This window comes from Esox lucius, chromosome 21, assembly GCF_011004845.1.
Source record: "Esox lucius isolate fEsoLuc1 chromosome 21, fEsoLuc1.pri, whole genome shotgun sequence".
Lineage (NCBI taxonomy): Eukaryota > Metazoa > Chordata > Actinopteri > Esociformes > Esocidae > Esox > Esox lucius.
This window is the reverse complement of record NC_047589.1, coordinates 31,365,680-31,386,123: the sequence shown is the minus strand read 5'-3', so window position 1 is coordinate 31,386,123 and position 20,444 is coordinate 31,365,680. Positions and strand designations below refer to the sequence as shown.

General features: G+C 42.1%; 1 protein-coding gene across 3 annotated transcripts; it reads left to right on the top strand.

Moving 5' to 3' along the window:
* Positions 1-564: 564 nt before the first annotated feature.
* LOC105026591 (Golgi reassembly-stacking protein 1) lies at positions 565-10,370 on the top strand. 3 transcript variants are annotated; one of them, XM_013131305.4, is made up of 9 exons: positions 565-770; positions 1,360-1,440; positions 1,781-1,984; positions 2,132-2,218; positions 4,352-4,482; positions 4,565-4,706; positions 6,196-6,295; positions 7,367-7,513; positions 7,629-10,370. In XM_013131305.4, exons 1-9 carry the CDS (start codon positions 708-710, stop codon positions 8,009-8,011), a joined length of 1,338 nt encoding a protein of 445 aa, XP_012986759.1. In that variant the 5' UTR covers positions 565-707; the 3' UTR covers positions 8,012-10,370. The 3 variants fall into 3 exon arrangements, with proteins under 3 accessions (XP_012986759.1, XP_012986760.1, XP_012986758.1); XM_013131306.4 differs by having other exon boundaries at positions 2,132-2,224; positions 6,223-6,295; XM_013131304.4 differs by having other exon boundaries at positions 2,132-2,224.
* Positions 10,371-20,444: the final 10,074 nt, after the last annotated feature.

Below are 20,444 nucleotides of genomic sequence, written 5' to 3'. Positions count from 1 at the left end.
CAGTTTTGCCTGTATGAATTACCTGTTTGTACTGATGAATCTTCACATAGGCTTTGCCCATCTTTCGGTACAGGGTTGCGTCCTGGTCCATCTCTTTCATGGCCTCTTGAAATTGTATATTTCTATGTATTTATACTGTATTAATACCCGAAAATGAACGCAAACATGTGTTAGCTACCCAACTTAAGTTTCCGTTAGGCTACATCACCTAGACCGGCCTAAGACACCACACCAACCGTGGCAAAATAACCTCCAAGTAAAACAACTGAGCTACAGTAGTTAATAAACGTTTTCGCAGTAGCTATAAACCTACTAAACACACTGGACCTGTCAGCCATATATTCCTGGTAAGGTTATAATTCAATGTTAATTCATCTAGTGGCAGTAGCTTTCATTAATCAGCGTTGTGCGGCCTGCAGACTGCTGCAGAATCAGACCCATAATTTAGGCGTCTCCAGTTGCTAAGCAACGGAAAAAACATCCTGGAAGGGAAGGCCAATCAAACACCGATAGTTTTAACGACGCGTCTGTCATTTCATATATTACTTTTGCCTGGCAGTTTAACAGAGCTTCCGTACGACGTGGAGGGACATATTACTAGCTCGTTGAGTAAAACAGCATTTACTTAAGAAATGACAGTACTATCACAGTGACAGTAGTGTTGTCGCATTAGTTTAAAAAAGACAGAGTTGCCGGCTCTGCTTGCGATGGGTATAACTCAAAGTTCAATAGTATCCGATGGGAGAACAAGTGGATACCACGTCCATGGGGTACAGTAGCTTGCTAATGCTAGTTGGCCTGCACAGCAAAGGCTTCAATGCATTCCTTCATATGCACTTGCTTAATAGTTCTTTTCCTTCATAGGGTGTTGTCAAGCTGGTAGCCAGACTAGTAAACACTGTAGTATGATATTGCAGCAGAGTTGAGAATAAGGCTGCCAGTTTGATACATATTTGATAGGTTTTTTATTTTGCAGTTGCAAATATCAGAAACTTTTTGGTTATTGAGTTACATTTAATGAGATATAGATTTCGTTCCGCTGTCTAATGGCTTGGTGAGGTGCCCCCATGGTATGTCTCACTGTCGTTTGACAAGTAAACTAACTTTCTTATTTTGGTTACGTTTTGGCTACAGTATTAATATTGGGCCTGACTTCACTGCCCTTTGCAGTGACATTGCCATGCTATTTGTGGGTAAATACACACGCGTTTCATTGGACAAGTTGGAATAGGGTGCTATTCTGTACGCGGTGCAAGCTGCAATTCTATTGTTTGCCACAAGGGTGCAATACATCACCATAAGCCGAGAGAAGGTAACGTAAAATATTGTCATTTATTAGGCTATTCTGTTTCCTTTTAGGTCCAAGTGAACTCCCCGGCTCATCATGCTGGTTTGGAGCCATTCTTTGACTTCATCCTTTCGGTAGGAAACACCAGACTGGTGAGTTTTTATTTAATCTGTGTGATACACATATTTGAGACAGCATACAATATTTAGACCTATATATTCTACAGTATAATTGCCTTATCCCTTGCTCACTAATCAAAATGTTCTATTACAATGCTTTTATGTAGATAGAGGTGGGTCAGTTTTGGAATAAAACTACTATGGATAGCTCTCCTCTCGTACGGGCAGGAGACGCTTTCCTGTTCTCTTTACCGACGTGTGTGTTCTGAAGTCTCCAGCTGTATTTACCATCTCTTATTTCATGTTCCCCCGCTCCGCTCTTCCCTCCCTCTCTCCTGCCTTCACCTGTTCCGCCCCCTTTTCCTCCCTCCAGAACAGAGAAAATGACCTGCTGAAGGACCTTTTGAAGGCCAACGTAGAGAAGCCGGTGCGTCTGGAGGTGTGGAGCAGCAAAGCCCTTCGGGTCAGAGAGCTGGAGGTTGTACCCAGCAACATGTGGGGGGGCCAGGGGCTCTTAGGGGCATCTGTCCGCTTCTGCAGCTTCCAGGGAGCCAATGAGAACGTCTGGCACGTCCTTGTGAGTCTTTGGTGTAGCTTTGTTATAGTGGCTTGTCACATGTCAGACACCAAATTGCAGACCCCTGGGAATTTCAAATATGTATGAATGTGGTTTTCCTTTGGAATGGAAAATCTGTAATCATAACCTCTGTGCGTTCTTTCTAAGGACGTGGAGCCTAATTCCCCGGCAGCCTTGGCTGGCTTGCAGGCGCATGAAGACTACGTTGTTGGAGCTGACCAGGTCTTACAAGATGTAAGAGTAAGATCCCTAGATTTTCCCCAAATTTCAAATCATGTTAATGAATATGAATAGTTCAAATGGATGGTTTTCCTCTTCTGTTCCTTGTGTTGTGAACGTCCGTGATGGCTTCTGTCCTTGTAGGAATGTAGACATAATGTAATAACTCTGAGACTAGTAATGTAGACATAATGTAATAACTCTGAGGCTAGTAATGTAGACATAATGTAATAACTCTGAGACTAGTAATGTACATGTAATGCAATAACACCGAGACTAGCAAACAAGTTTATTTATATAGCACAATTCAAACATCGAAACAATTCAGTGTGCTTAACAAAGAAAAAAAAAGTAAATCCAGAAAATCACATTGTATGATTTTTAAGTAATTAATTTACATTTTATTGCATGACATAAGTATTTAATGCATCAGAAAAGCAGAACTTAATATTTGGTACAGAAACCTTTGTTTGCAATTACATAGATCATACTGCAGCAAGGATTTTGGCCCACTCCTCCATACAGATCCTTCAGGTTTCTGGGCTGTCGCTGGGCAATACGGACTTTCAGCTCCCTCCAAAGATTTTCTATTGGGTTCAGGTCTGGAGACTGGCTAGGCCACTCCAGGACCTTAAGATGCTTCTTAAGGAGCCACTCCTTAGTTGCCCTGGCTGTGTGTTTCGGGTCGTGGTCATGCTGGAAGACCCAGCCACGACCCTTCTTCAATGCTCTTACTGAGGGAAGGAGGTTGTTGGCCAAGATCTTGCGATACATGGCCCTATCCATCCTCCCCTCAATACGGTGCAGTCGTCCTGTCCCCTTTGCAGAAAAGCATCCCCAAAGAACGATGTTTCCAACTCCATGCTTCACGGTTGGGATGGTGTTCTTCAGGTTATACTCATCCTTCTTCTTCCTTCAAACACGGCGAGTGCAGTTTAGACCAAAAAACTCTATTTTTGTCTCATCAGACCACATGACCTTCTCCCATTCCTCCTCTGGATCATCCAGATGGTCATTGGCAAACTTCAGACGGGCCTGGACATGCGCTGGCTTGAGCAGGGGGACCTTGCGTGCGCTGCAGGATTTTACTAATGTTTTTCTTTGAGACTGTGGTCCCAGCTCTCTTCGGGTCATTGACCAGGTCCTGCCGTGTAGTTCTGGGCTGATCCCTCACCTTCATCATGATCATTGATGCCCCACGAGGTGAGATCTTGCGTGGAGCCCCAGACCAAGGTAGATTGACTTCATCTTGAAAAGTTGTTGCCTTCTCACCAAGCCGCTTGCCTATTGTCCTGTAGCCCATCCCAGCCTTGTGCAGGTCTACACTTTTATCCCTGATGTCCTTACACAGCTCTCTGGTCTTGGCCATTGTGGAGAGGTTGGAGTCTGTTTGATTGAGTGTGTGGACAGGTCTATTATACAGGTAACGAGCTCAAACAGGTGCAGTTAATACAGGTCATGAGTGGAGAACAGGAGGGCTTCTTAAAGATAAACTGACAGGTCTGTGAGAGCCGGAATTCTTACTGGTTGGTAGGTGATCAATTATTTATGTCATGCAATAAAATGCAAATTAATTATTTAAAAATCATACAATGGGATTTTCTGGATTTTTGTTTTCGATTCCATCTCTTACAGTTGAAGTGTATCTATGATAAAAATTACAGACCTCTACATGCTTTGTAAGTAGGAAAACCTGCAAAATCTGCAGTGTATTAAATACTTTTTCTCCCCACTGTATAAGTGTTCTATGATCTACAGTGTCAAATGCTGCACTGAGATCTAATAGAACCAGAACTGTTATTTTATCAGAATCAGTATTCAGCCGTATGTCATTTAAAACTTTAATCAGGGCCGTTTCAGTACTGTCTTGAGGTCAGAAACCTGACTAGTAATGTAGATGTTATATAATAACCCTGGACCTGTGTTAATGTAGATATACTGTAATGTAATGACACTGGGCTTGTGGTAATGTAGCTATAATGTAATGTAATAACATTGTGACTGTAGTAATGTTTATGTAATGCAATAAAACTGGGACTGTAGTAATGTAGATTTAATGTATTAACACTGTGACTGTGATAATGTAGGTATAATGTAATTACACTGGGACTGTAGTAATGTATTGATTCTGTGACTGTTTGACTGCAGTCCGAGGACTTCTTCTCGCTGATAGAAAGCAGCGAGGGCAGGCCTCTGAAGCTACTGGTCTACAACACTCAGACTGACCTCTGCAGAGAGGTGGTGGTCACACCCAATGGGGCTTGGGGGGGAGAGGGCAGGTAAGACTTGGGGAAGGAGATGTGAGGTTTTGGTTAAATACGGCCTGTTTTATATATTAAAGTATTGTCTATTTGATCTCAGCTTAGGCTGTGGCATTGGATATGGTTACCTGCACCGCATCCCAACCCGGCCGGTTCACCTGAGCAACCAAAATTGCGGAGCTGTTCCTTCACCTGAAGACAACAGCAGAATGCTGGAGATTTCAGCTGGCCACGTCACTGAGGTAAACCCCTTCACATCACTGAGGTAAACACCCTCACGTCACTGAGGTAAACACCTTCAGGTCACTTAGGTAAACACCTTCAGGTCACTTAGGTAAACACCTTCAGGTCACTGAGGTAAACACCTTCACATCACTGAGGTAAACACCCTCACGTCACTGAGGTAAACACCTTCAGGTCACTGAGGTAAACACCTTCACATCACTGAGGTAAACACCCTCACGTCACTGAGGTAAACACCTTCAGGTCACTTAGGTAAACACCTTCAGGTCACTGAGGTAAACACCTTCAGGTCACTGAGGTAAACACCCTCACGTCACTGAGGTAAACACCTTCAGGTCACTCAGGTAAACACCTTCAGGTCACTCAGGTAAACACCTTCAGGTCACTCAGGTAAACACCTTCAGGTCACTGAGGTAAACACCTTCAGGTCACTGAGGTAAACACCTTCAGGTCACTCAGGTAAACACCTTCAGGTCACTCAGGTAAACACCTTCAGGTCACTTAGGTAAACACCTTCAGGTCACTGAGGTAAACACCTTCAGGTCACTTAGGTAAACACCTTCAGGTCACTGAGGTAAACACCTTCAGGTCACTGAGGTAAACACCTTCAGGTCACTGAGGTGAACACCTTCAGGTCACTGAGGTAAACACCCTCACGTTACTGAGGTAAAGACCTTCAGGTCACTGAGGTAAAGACCTTCAGGTCACTGAGGTAAACACCTTCAGGTCACTGAGGTAAACACCTTCAGGTCACTGAGGTAAACACCTTCAGGTCACTGAGGTAAACACCTTCAGGTCACTGAGGTGAACACCTTCAGGTCACTGAGGTAAAGACCCTCACGTCACTGAGGTAAAGACCCTCACGTCACTGAGGTAAAGACCTTCAGGTCACTGAGGTAAACACCTTCAGGTCACTGAGGTAAACACCTTCAGGTCACTGAGGTAAACACCTTCAGGTCACTGAGGTGAACACCTTCAGGTCACTGAGGTAAAGACCCTCACGTCACTGAGGTAAAGACCCTCACGTCACTGAGGTAAAGACCTTCAGGTCACTGAGGTAAAGACCTTCAGGTCACTGAGGTAAACACCTTCAGGTCACTGAGGTGAACACCTTCAGGTCACTGAGGTAAAGACCTTCAGGTCACTGAGGTAAAGACCTTCAGGTCACTGAGGTAAACACCTTCAGGTCACTGAGGTGAACACCTTCAGGTCACTGAGGTGAACACCTTCAGGTCACTGAGGTGAACACCTTCAGGTCACTGAGGTGAACACCTTCAGGTCACTGAGGTGAACACCTTCAGGTCACTGAGGTGAACCTCTTCAGGTCACTGAGGTGAACCTCTTCATAAATCAGGTAAACATTTTGATATCAATATCTGGGTTAGTAATTTGAATGCAGAATTCATGTTTTATGAAAAATATCTCCTTAGTTATGTGCATCAGGTGTTTTTTTATAAACTGTAGCATGTTTTCTCTGCATCACCTCAGGTGCCCTTAATATCTCTGTCTAGTCAGGCAGGACACAGGGGGGATCAGCCTGTTGAGGACCCCTCCCCACCCTCTCCTGTCCAGAGAGTCCTGGACCCAGGTAACCACCTACTCAGTATAATATAGACTGCTCGGCTGGGATCCATTTCAACAATGTTTCTGCTGTGCTGTTATTTACTCGTTGTTGACACGTCTAATTTAAAAGTAAAATAACATCTGTGGGGGTGGGTGTCGTCCTGATAGTAGTTGTTGATATTGTTGATAGGTTTTATACAGTAACACCATTCTGGTAGTAGTTATAGGTATTTTACAGTAACACCAATCTGGTAGTAGTTGTAGGTTTTATACAGTAACGCCAGTCTGGTATTAGTTATAGGTATTTTACAGTAACACCAGTCTGGTAGTAGTTGTAGGTTTTATACAGTAACACCAGTCTGGTAGTAGTTGTAGGTTTTATACAGTAACACCAGTCTGGTAGTAGTTATAGGTATTTTACAGTAACACCAGTCTGGTAGTAGTTGTAGGTATTTTACAGTAACACCAGTCTGGTAGTAGACACTGGGCATGTCTAGTCCAAAGTCAGGATCTGCTTGACAAGTTAATTGACCATTTGAAAAAGAGTGAATGTATAAATGTGACAATGTGGGTTTGATTTAATTCACTCTAGACCTGGACTAAACAATTATTTCAGTGAAGAGTGTCTTGGAGTATTTCTAGAAGGCTGTCCTATTCTGTACTAGGAGAATGTCTAGGGAATGCTGTCCTTTCCTGTACTAGAAGAATGTCTAGGGAATGCTGTCCTATCCTGTACTAGAAGAATGTCTAGGGAATGCTGTCCTATCCTGTACTAGGAGAATGTCTAGGGAATGCTGTCCTATCCTGTACTAGGAGAATGTCTAGGGAATGCTGTCCTATCCTGTACTAGGAGAATGTCTAGGGAATGCTGTCCTATTCTTTACTAGGAGAATGTCTAGGGAATGCTGTCATATCCTGTACTAGAATTTCTTTGAGAAACCAGCTATACCAAGGCTTCAATACTTCAAGGGAGTACTTTGTACATGTAAAAAAGGGCTTTATAAAATATTGTGTGCACTGAAGGGCGATTGTTATCGTTCATAATTATTGGTATTATTAATGTTGTTATGCTGTATATTATGTTACCTTTTGTCAGATTCCTCCTCCAGTACGTTTGAGGCTCTGGGTCCTGACCTATCCAAGATGGACTCTTTCAGTGAAGTCAGCCAGACAACCAGTGGTGTCTCCATGCTGACTAGTGACGGGAACATGTCATGTCACCAACACCAGCACAGCCTCCTGGGTATGTTGAGTTAGTAAGAATTAGCATGTGCTTTGAGTAGCTATCATGTTCCTTGTAATTACTGTGTTGTCTCCAGAGGAGTGTTCTGTGAGCCCAGTTTTATCTTTATCTCCAGAGGAGTGTTCTGTGCGCCAGGTGATACCTTCATCTCCAGAGGAGTGTTCTGAGAGTCAGGTGATACCTTCATTTCCAGAGGAGTGTTCTGTGAGCCAGGTGATACCTTCATCTCCAGCAGGTCTACTGGGAAAATCAGTGCCAGGTCAAGAGGGGGGTGAAATGTGTCTGGATCACCCTGATGTAGGACACCCCAATCCCCTAGACCGGCTCTCACCTCCCTCTGGAGGAGTCCCAACAGCCGCAAGGGACCTGGTCATTCCTGACCCTACTAATGATACCCTGACTCACAAATCACAGGAAGAGGATGTAGATCAGGAACCTGGCAACCCAGTCACACCTGGCAACCCAGAGACCAGTACTCAGGGCTGGAGAGGAGAATGACACTTAGTAAAAGGCTGGTTACCTCAGACATACTACTGATACATCTGACATTACATACTGATGATACATCTGACATGACTTACTGATGATGGATCTGACATGACCTACTGATGATACATCTGACATGACCTACTGATAATGGATCTGACATGACCTACTGATGATACATCTGACATGGCCTACTGATGATACATCTGACATGGCCTACTGATAATGGATCTGACATGACCTACTGATGATACATCTGACATGACCTACTGATAATGGATCTGACATGACTTACTGATGATACATGACCTACTGATGATACATCTGACATGACCTACTGATGATACATCTGACATGACCTACTGATGATGGATCTGACATGACCTACTGATGATACATCTGACATGACCTACTGATGATGGATCTGACATGACCTACTGATGATACATCTGACATGGCCTACTGATGATACATCTGACATGGCCTACTGATAATGGATCTGACATGACCTACTGATGATACATCTGACATGACCTACTGATAATGGATCTGACATGACCTACTGATGATACATCTGACATGGCCTACTGATGATACATCTGACATGGCCTACTGATAATGGATCTGACATGACCTACTGATGATACATCTGACATGACCTACTGATAATGGATCTGACATGACCTACTGATGATACATCTGACATGGCCTACTGATGATACATCTGACATGGCCTACTGATAATGGATCTGACATGACCTACTGATGATACATCTGACATGACCTACTGATAATGGATCTGACATGACTTACTGATGATACATGACCTACTGATGATACATCTGACATGACCTACTGATGATACATCTGACATGACCTACTGATGATACATCTGACATGACCTACTGATGATGGATCTGACATGACCTACTGATGATACATCTGACATGACCTACTGATGATGGATCTGACATGACTTACTGATGATACATCTGACATGGCTTACTGATGATACATCTGACATGGCTTACTGATGATACATCTGACATGACTTACTGATGATACATCTGACATGACTTACTGATGATACATCTGACATGACTTACTGATAATACATCTGACATGACTTACTGATGATGGATCTGACATGACTTACTGATGATACATCTGACATGACTTACTGATGATACATCTGACATGACTTACTGATGATACATCTGACATGACTTACTGATGATACATCTGACATGTAGTACTGATGATATATTCTCAAATTGACAGGAGAAAGGCTTTTATTGGTGGTGTTTTATCACTGGAATGTTTTTAGGGTTTGGTTTTATCTGCTTTAGTGATCAGTAGGCCAATCACTGCTGCTTGCCAATTTGCACATCATTTGCAATATTTGTTTTAATAATTATACTGTTAAGACAGTTAGAGCAAACAATCTCAATGGTTTCTGGTTGTTCCTTAGGTCTTATTAAGTAGTATTTATTCATGTTAACACTGTTAACATCAAACATTTGTGAAATATTTTTAGTTTATCTCACATGAGATATCCACCTCAAAAAGCCAAAGACTGTTGATTCAGTAATAAATGCATACTTCCATTATTTATCAATAACACATATATTAAGTTTAAATGTTTGATCTTTCTTTAAATGTTGAATCTGTTAAGTTTTAATCGAGTTTTTACTCTTATTTCGATCAAAATTGTTGGATTTGTTTGTGTCTTTGATTTGTTTGTGTCTTTGATTTATGTCTGTTTAGTAATTAGGTGAACATGATCAGAGTATGTGTGTTTTCTTTTTTTACTTGTTAGAAAAACTATTGGCTGAATAGATTCTGCTTCCGATCTTATTTCTCTCTTAGTCTATATCTTCCATGTTACACACAGGCCTTACTGAAGAAGCCTTGCATATGATTGCCCTATATTCCATCTCTGTGAACCAACAGTAAGGGGAATGCTGGAGCTGTACTGTGTTGCTGTAGTTGAGCCTCAGGCTGGAAAGGCTTCCTCCCCCGCCATTGGTGGCCTTGTCCTTTATGTTGACGGAGATAGAGGTCATGTTCATAATGTCTCCCTCGAATCTGGCTGTGCGTGCAGCGGAGTGCGTCTTTTAGTGTCTTCTGATGCCTTACCAATGGAGAAATGGCAGTGATGAGCAGACTTGAATTCATTGTACACGATATTGGAGGATGTCACCATTGTTTCATTCATGTTTTAATGATTCTTGTGAGGAAATTGTATTTGATTGTGATGGGAAATTCTATGATCTATTTTTAGTTGATGTGTTAAATCTGCAGTCCTGGTGGAAGGAGTGTCTAAATTATATGGAAATGTGAATGCAATGCAAAATAAAACGAATAATGATTAGATAATCCCAAGTGTTTTATTTTTATTATGTTTAACTTTAACTCCCAGGAACCCATATCTGCAAGGCAAAACTATATTATTTTTGAACCACTCCAGGTGTACTTAAGTACACTGAATATTAAAATAGTACTTAAGTAGTATTTGAATTGTAATAACTATACCCAAGTGTTACATTTGGCCCACTTATTTCATAATTGTTATAATTAGTTATTGTAAATAGCATTTAGCCCACTTGAAATTCAACCAAAATGTATTTAAAATATGTATATTATGTATACTGTATGTAGGTAATGTATTTGGAATACGTTTGGACTCTCATTACACTGAAGTAATTGTGGTTTTCACCAGTAGGGGGCCTAAACATCCTCTGACACCAATAATGATCAGAGCAGTTTAGGCAGGTTTTATTTTTAATATTTTTAACACAATCTTGAAAGTAAGACAATTCACATTCCTGGATTTTCTATGTTAATTCCCGTGTGGTTTATTGTACTGTGAGGGTCTGTCTGGACCATGGACTTGGCTTCAACTCAAGTTCATGTTTAGTAAAAATAAACTTGCTGATTTAGACCTACACACAACCTGTCATTGCACTTCACAAATTGATCCGGACATAAAATTACAGTCAATCACATCAATGCATAAAATCCCAAAGATATGTCTATAACTCTCCTACAGCCGAATGGTTTACTGTCAGTTTGGAGGTGTAAAGGAATGGAAAGGGGTGAGGAGGGGTGAGATCAGAAGAGATTGGGAGAGTAAGAAAGGAAAGGGGTGAGGAGGAGGAGAGGGAGGGAGAAGGGATACGGAGGGATGGAGAGGGAAGGAGGCAGGGAGGGAGTAGAGAGGCAGAGGGAGGGAGAGAGGGAGGGAGGGAGGGGAGATCAGGAGGTAGGGAGAGAGGTAGGGAGGGATAGAGGGAGGTAGGGAGAGAAATAAGGAGAGAGGGATAAAGGGAGGGAGGGAGGATTGAGGCAGAGGGAGGGAGAGAGGGAGGGAGAGTGGGAGAGAGGGAGGGAGAGAGAGAAATAAGGAGAGAGGGATAAAGGGAGGGAGGATTGAGGCAGAGGGAGGGAGAGAGAGAGGCAGCATGTGGTATCTGCAGTTTGTTGATGACACGGTTTCCTTTTATGCTGAATGAGCCAGGAGAATGAATCCAAGCGAAACACTCTGTGCCGCAGCCAGAAAAAACATCAAAATATGCCGTTTTAGCTCTATAGCGACTGTAAGTCCTTCCGGCTAGAGCTGGAGCTATAGAGACACGGCTGCATGGAAGAGTAGCAATCTAACTCAATTATTTACCAGCCAGGCCGGTTATTCCTCTGTTGAAACAGGGGATGGGCCAAGACTTGGCCAGAGGAGGAGGACAGATGAGGGGGTGGACCGTCAGGACTGGATTTCAGTGTGTAGCCACCAGAGACAGGGAGATGCTCTGGGACCTTCTCAGGGTTTTACTAGCAGATTCATCAAAAACAGAAAACAAAACTATTGTGAATTCAGCAAAAATCTTTCTTAAATTTAAACGCAAAATGATGTCTATACCCAGTAATTAAAGTAACTAATTAACGTAACCGAGCCCTCGATAAGAGACACCTAAGAACTGTTTCACACTACATTAACACAATAAATGCTGAAATCTGTGTGAAAGTGAATTTCTATAGTCTGTTTTTGGTGTTAATTATTGAACATCATCCATGAGTCAGTGAATAAATACTGTGATTAGGGTGAGGTAGGATTGTGCTGCATCATTAAATGTATTTATCCTCAGACCCATGACAAGATTCAGACTGAATCCAGATTCTGATGAGGACAAGATACTGTTTGGCTCCAGATGTTGAAGAACACAGGATTTAGATTGACTCCAGATGCTAGGAAGTACATGATCCAGATTGATTCAACAACTGAGACTGCAGTAGTCCATCATTTCGACAAAATATAATTACTTCAAAAATGACAGAGAATTGCTGAAAATAGAGAAATCCTAAAAGAACATTGTGAATAGCCAACATTTTTCATTCAGCCTGTTCACAGAAAGAGAAGTTGAAGATGCTTTGCTAGGAATTAATACCAGGAAATCCACACAGGCAGATAAATAGAGCCAGGTCTGCCGGCTCCCTTCATCTCCAGACCTCTAATACACATTTATAAAATGGCTGTCATTTCTGGTGTCATAACTGTCAAAGGCTTTTGATACAGTTGATCATTTCATCTTGCTGAAGAAACAACCCTCATAAATCCTGGCCGTGAACATTTGCTTGTGGTTTCAGAATTATTTTAGGAAAATAACTCAGGCTATTATAACAGATGATTCTGATCAAATCAGAACTTCTTGTAGTTGACAAAGGGGTTGCTCAGGGTTCAGGTTTAGGTCTGTTACTGTTAAGCCTGCATATTAATGATATCTGTAATTCTGTGAGAAACCATCATTTTTGTTTTTATGCTGATGACATAGTATTACATAGCATCCTGGGATAACTTCCTCTTGGATAGACAGCCTCCCTGGGATAGACAGCTCACAGCTTCAGGGTCAGATTGGTGTCCTGGTTGGACATCTCACAGCCTCCCTGGGATAGACAGCTCACAGCTTCAGGGTCAGATTGGTGTCCTGGTCGGACATCTCACAGCCTCCCTGGGATAGACAGCTCACAGCTTCAGGGTCAGGAGTGGTGTCCTGGTCAGACATCTCACAGCCTCCCTGGGATAGACAGCTCACAGCTTCAGGGTCAGATTGGTGTCCTGGTCGGACATCTCACAGCCTCCCTGGGATAGACAGCTCACAGCTTCAGGGTCAGGAGTGGTGTCCTGTGGACCTCAGTTGGTAGTCCATGGGTCCCTTTGGAAACAAGCGTCTCTTAACTATCTGACTTAAATTAGTTATTTCTGTGATCCTTTGGTAACATTTTATTTTGAGGGTCCCAAAAGTGGTTCTTCTGATGCTCTCTGGGAATGCTCTACTATTTTATCTGCTATTATATTTGAACTATCTACTAACCATGACCCTTACACTAACTTTAACTAAACCTCATTCCAAACATAACCCTCGACAACATCAACAGAGAGTCATGCTACTGGGATGGTCAGTGTTAAGTGTGTAAAGTCAGGCAAAAAGGAGATGCTCTGCTGCCATTGTCTCCTGCTGGTGGTTAGTACATCGGTGTGGTGGAGCGCTGGAGAGGAGGGGGAGCCGGACATCGGTGTCTGTAGGATTCTACTGGACATGGACTGGTCTGTAGGATTCTACTGGACATGGACTGGTCTGTAGGATTCTACTGGACATGGACTGGTCTATAGGATTCTACTGGACATGGACTGGTCTGTAGGATTCTACTGGACATGGACTGGTCTGTAGGATTCTACTGGACATGGACTGGTCTATAGGATTCTACTGGACATGGACTGGTCTGTAGGATTCTACTGGACATGGACTGGTCTGTAGGATTCTACTGGACATGGACTGGTCTGTAGGATTCTACTGGACATGGACTGGTCTGTAGGATTCTACTGGACTGGTTTGTAATGTTCTACTGGACATGGACTGGTCTATAGGATTCTACTGGACATGGACCGGTCTGTAGGATTCTACTGGACATGGACTGGTCTATAGGATTCTACTGGACATGGACTGGTCTGTAGGATTCTACTGGACATGGACTGGTCTATAGGATTCTACTGGACATGGACCGGTCTGTAGGATTCTACTGGACATGGACTGGTCTGTAGGATTCTACTGGACATGGACTGGTCTATAGGATTCTACTGGACATGGACTGGTCTGTAGGATTCTACTGGACATGGACTGGTCTGTAGGATTCTACTGGAGTGTCTTGGGCCTTTTGGCATCTACATCTCCATTGGATAATGTTAGCACCCAAAATCCCCAGTTAATCTTGGCTACTTAAACATCGGAAGGCTTCTTAACATTGTGATCAGAGCTGACAAGACGTTCAGTGATTACATCATTTGTCTACAGGCCGGGTCACTCAGTAATGACATCATCTGTCTACAGGCCGGGTCACTCAGTGATTACATCATCTGTCTACAGGCTTGGTCACTCAGTGATTACATCATCTGTCTACAGGCTTGGTCACTCAGTGATTAAATCATCTGTCTACAGGCCGGGTCACTTAGTGATTACATCATCTGTCTACAGGCCGGGTCACTCAGTAATTACATCATCTGTCTACAGGCCGGGTCACTCAGTGATTACATCATCTGTCTACAGGCCGGGTCACTCAGTGATTACATCATCTGTCTACAGGCTTGGTCACTCAGTGATTAAATCATCTGTCTACAGGCCGGGTCACTTAGTGATTACATCATCTGTCTACAGGCCGGGTCACTCAGTAATTACATCATCTGTCTACAGGCCGGGTCACTCAGTAATGACATCATCTGTCTACAGGCCGGGTTACTCAGTGATTACATCATCTGTCTACAGGCTTGGTCACTCAGTGATTACATCATCTGTCTACAGGCCGGGTCACTTAGTGATTACATCATCTGTCTACAGGCCGGGTCACTCAGTGATTACATCATCTGTCTACAGGCCGGGTCACTTAGTGATTACATCATCTGTCTACAGGCCGGGTCACTTAGTGATTACATCATCTGTCTACAGGCCGGGTCACTCAGTGATTACATCATCTGTCTACAGGCCGGGTCACTCAGTAATTACATCATCTGTCTACAGGCTTGGTCACTCAGTAGTTAGATCATCTGTCTACAGGTCAAGACTTTTGGCAAGACCCGTCGAAATTCCCTCAAAATGAGCATGACACCACCACTGTCTGTCCACTCCACAATGTGAGGTAGCCTTGCTGTCTGCCTGCTGTCTTCAGTTCTGGGCTCATGGTCTTCACACTGACTTCATGGCTTCCAGCCACAACACTGGGTTCTGCTGCCTGCATGCTGGTAGGTAGTGTCACTGTAGATGAAAGATTGGACACCAGTATTTTTGGTTAAATGTTCTGCTTGAGCTAGGTTATACCTTATGCCTAGTAATACAAAATCTGTATGAGCACATTTTGAGCCAGAAAAATGGGCAAAATGAGCAGATTTCTAAAATATTTAAAATGATAAGACCCTGCCATTGGTGTTTGACATGTCCAGACGTCCAGTCCTTACATAGCCTGATGCCCTAAAGCCTTCTGAATCCAGATTACATGGCAGGACCAGTCATTATCAGGCTTTCTCAATGTTCGATCTAAAGTAGATTTTTGTACATAGCTATCTTACTTTCATAAAAATATAATCTAATTTCAGACACTGCTCACAGCATAAAACCCTCACGGCCTCAACATCTGCTGTATTTAGATGTTACATGATTCAGACTAAAGGCAAATACATTTCTGCTATAAGTGATGACAATGTAGATTTTACACAGATATTGAATTTACACAGATACTGAATTTACATAGATCCTAAATATACATAGATCCTGAATTTACATAGATACTGAATTTACATTGATCCTAAATATACATAGATCCTGAATTTATATAGATACTGAATTTACATTGATCTTAAATATACATAGATCCTGAATTTACATAGATCCTGAATTTACACAGATACTGAATTTACATTGATCCTAAATATACATAGATCCTGAATTTACATAGATCCTGAATTTACATAGATACTGAATTTACATTGATCCTAAATTTACATAGATCCTAAATATACATAGATCCTGAATTTACATAGATCCTTAATTTACATAGATACTGAATTTACATTGATCCTAAATATACATAGATCCTGAATTTACATAGATCCTGAATTTACACAGATACTGAATTTACATTGATCCTAAATATACATAGATCCTGAATTTACATAGATCCTGAATTTACATAGATCCTGAATTTACATAGATACTGAATTTACATTGATCCTAAATATACATAGATCCTGAATTTACATAGATCCTGAATTTACATAGATCCTGAATTTACATAGATACTGAATTTACATTGATCCTAAATATACATAGATCCTGAATTTACATAGATCCTGAATTTACATAGATACTGAATTTACATTGATCCTAAATATACATAGATCCTGAATTTACATAGATCCTGAATTTACATAGATACTGAATTTACATTGATCCTAAATATACATAGATCCTGAATTTACATAGATCCTGAATTTACATAGATACTGAATTTACATTGATCCTAAATATACATAGATCCTGAATTTACATTGATCCTGAATTTACATAGATACTGAATTTACATAGATCCTGAATTTACATAGATACTGAATTTACATTGATCCTAAATATACATAGATCCTGAATTTACATACATACTGAATTTACATAGAACCTGAATTTACATACATACTGCATTTACATAGAACCTGAATTTACATTGATCCTGAATATACATAGATCCTGAATTTACATAGATGCTGAATTTACATAGATCCTAAATTTACATACATACTGAATTTACATAGATACTGAATTTACATACATACTGAATTTACATATACCCTGAGACCAGACAGATACTTAGTTCAAAGAGATACTGAATTTACTTGTTTAGGTGTGCTTTTCACATTCCTATCATCCATGGACACTGTCCTCTCCTAGTTCCATTATGCAATATGTTTTCATTTTTATGTAGGACACACATAATATCCTGGCCATGGGATTATATCCTTGTCATGGGATTTAGTTTCAATATTTTTTGTCCACATTTTGGTACTATTGATGTTTGGAAATTTTTGGACTCCTTTGTCTGACTCATTTATTTTATTCTACTTTCTTTCCTGCGGTTCAAACAACCAAACTGTTCAGAGAAATTTGAGTCCTTTGGCATTGGTTGTTTTATGGGTTCAAACAAATATAATTTCTACGTGACTGAGAGGGACTGCACAGAGCTACATCAACTACATCACCGAGAGGGACTGCACAGAGCTACATCAACTACGTCACCGAGAGGGACTGCACAGAGCTACATCAACTACGTCACCGAGAGGGACTGCACAGAGCTACATCAACTACGTCACCGAGAGGGACTGCACAGAGCTACATCAACTACGCCACCGAGAGGGACTGCACAGAGCTACATCAACTACGCCACCGAGAGGGACTGCACAGAGCTACATCAACTACGTCACCGAGAAGGACTGCACAGAGCTACATCAACTACGTCACCGAGAGGGACTGCACAGAGCTACATCAACTACGTCACCGAGAGGGACTGCACAGAGCTACATCAACTACGTCACCGAGAGGGACTGCACAGAGCTACATCAACTACGTCACCGAGAGGGACTGCACAGAGCTACATCAACTACGTCACGAGAGGGACTGCACAGAGCTACATCAACTACGTCACCGAGAGGGACTGCACAGAGCTACATCAACTACGTCACCGAGAGGGACTGCACAGAGCTACATCAACTACGTCACCGAGAGGGACTGCACAGAGCTACATCAACTACGTCACCGAGAGGGACTGCACAGAGCTACATCAACTACGTCACCGAGAGGGACTGCACAGAGCTACATCAACTACGTCACCGAGAGGGACTGCACAGAGCTACATCAACTACGTCACGAGAGGGACTGCACAGAGCTACATCAACTACGTCACCGAGAGGGACTGCACAGAGCTACATCAACTACGTCACGAGAGGGACTGCACAGAGCTACATCAACTACGTCACCGAGAGGGACTGCACAGAGCTACATCAACTACGTCACCGAGAGGGACTGCACAGAGCTACATCAACTACGTCACCGAGTGCAATACTGAGTCATACCTATTACTCACTCTCTTCTCTCACACTCACACCAGCTCTCGCTTCCTCCCTCTCTTTCGTCTTCACTTCATATTCATGGTAGCATTGTTCCATCAGACCATGTGTCACTGAAAACACAGTAGGCTTGATGAATAGAGGGTGACATAACTCAGCATTGGACAAGCAATATATAACAAATATCAAAACAACAGCTAGGAAGGACAGAGAATTATGGGGAAGAGAATAAGAGGAGAAGTAGACTGGAAGGAGAAGCTGAGGGCTCCTACCAGGGACATATTTGCTGTGACATTTCAGTGAGTTGGGAGGCTATCTTGACCCTCAGAAGATGTCTGTTGGATTTCTAGTCAGTTCTCAGATTTCTAGTCAGTGTGTGTGTGTCTGACCTTCTGTAGACACACACACACATGTGCATACGCACACAAACACACACACATACACACACACCTGCTCACACACTCAGATGCGTGCAAGCACGAAAAGGAACTCACTCAAAGGTTGAAGGTGAACACACAAACCCAGGTTTTCCCCATACAAACATGGCAAACTGATTTAACAAAATACCATATTTATTCAAACATCCTGAATCTCTATACCTGTGGCTTTGTGTTTTGTCAGTTCAACAGAAAGGCTTGCATGAGTAAGATGGTGGCAGGATGAGCACAGACACAGCTCGTAAGTAGAGATCCAGTGCCAAGCACACAATAGGCACTGAGCGCAGACAGCTTTAGGAGCAGAAAATAGACATGAGAGACTGGGACATTTTGAGCTGAAATCATTGCTGTTCTCTGGCATGTGGGCTCAACCTCCCAAAATTCAGGCCCTTATTTTACAAACCTGTTATCTAAATAAACCCCAAAGCCTAACCCCAAACCCCACTAACCCTATAATAACACACCTGTTATCTAAATAAACCCCAAACCCTAACCCCTAACCCCACTAACCCTATAATAACACACCTGTTATCTAAATAAACCCCAAAGCCTAACCCCTAACCCCACTAACCCTATAATAACAAACCTGTTATCTAAATAAACCCCAAAGCCTAACCCCTAACCCCACTAACCCTATAATAACAAACCTGTTATCTAAATAAACCCCAAAGCCTAACCCCTAACCCCACTAACCCTATAATAACACACCTGTTATCTAAATAAACCCCAAAGCCTAACCCCTAACCCCACTAACCCTATAATAACACACCTGTTATCTAAATAAACCCCAAAGCCTAACCCCAAACCCCACTAACCCTATAATAACACACCTGTTATCTAAATAAACCCCAAAGCCTAACCCCTAACCCCACTAACCCTATAATAACACACCTGTTATCTAAATAAACCCCAAACCCTAACCCCAAACCCCACTAACCCTATAATAACACACCTGTTATCTAAATAAACCCCAAACCCTAACCCCAAACCCCACTAACCCTATAATAACACACCTGTTATCTAAATAAACCCCAAACCCTAACCCCAAACCCCACTAACCCTATAATAACACACCTGTTATCTAAATAAACCCCAAACCCTAACCCCAAACCCCACTAACCCTATAATAACACACCTGTTATCTAAATAAACCCCAAACCCCCTAAACCACAGGAAGTAACTTAAATGTGACACAATTGTTTGGTAGGTGGTACTGTATGAACCTTTAATCCATGGTCCTCTTTATAAAGGTGGTTCTGTATGTACCTCTAATCCATGGTCCTCTTTATAAAGGTGGTACTGTATGAACCTCTAATCCATGGTCCTCTTTATAAAGGTGGTTCTGTATGAACCTCTAATCCATGGTCCTCTTTATAAAGGTGGTACTGTATGAACCTTTAATCCATGGTCCTCTTTATAAAGGTGGTTCTGTATGAACCTCTAATCCATGGTCCTCTTTATAAAGGTGGTACTGTATGAACCTCTAATCCATGGTCCTCTTTATAAAGGTGGTACTGTATGAACCTCTAATCCATGGTCCTCTTTATAAAGGTGGTTCTGTATGAACCTCTAATCCATGGTCCTCCTTACAAAGGTGGTACTGTATGAACCTCTAATCCATGGTCCTCTTTATAAAGGTGGTACTGTATTAACCTGTAATCCATGGTCCTCTTTATAAAGGTGGTACTGTATGAATCTCTAACCCATGACATAGTACCATCGACTTGTGACTTTCATTTTCACCAACCTAAACTCACAACATGACATGACACATTCCAAAAAGACATTGATGTCACAGCTTTACACCCTAGCTGCGACATTGGATGATGTTAGACGACAACAGAAAGCGGAGATT

What these genes read in the sequence shown, in the direction of transcription:
- LOC105026591 (XM_013131304.4), top strand. Translation starts at nt 708, where the DNA reads ATGGGTATAACTCAAAGTTCAATAGTATCCGATGGGAGAACAAGTGGA. An exon ending in GTGGATACCACGTCCATGGG is followed by an intron (nt 771 to 1,359) that starts GTACAGTAGCTT and finishes GTTTCCTTTTAG; the next exon opens with GTCCAAGTGAACTCCCCGGC. An exon ending in AGGTCTTACAAGATGTAAGA is followed by an intron (nt 2,225 to 4,351) that starts GTAAGATCCCTA and finishes GTTTGACTGCAG; the next exon opens with TCCGAGGACTTCTTCTCGCT.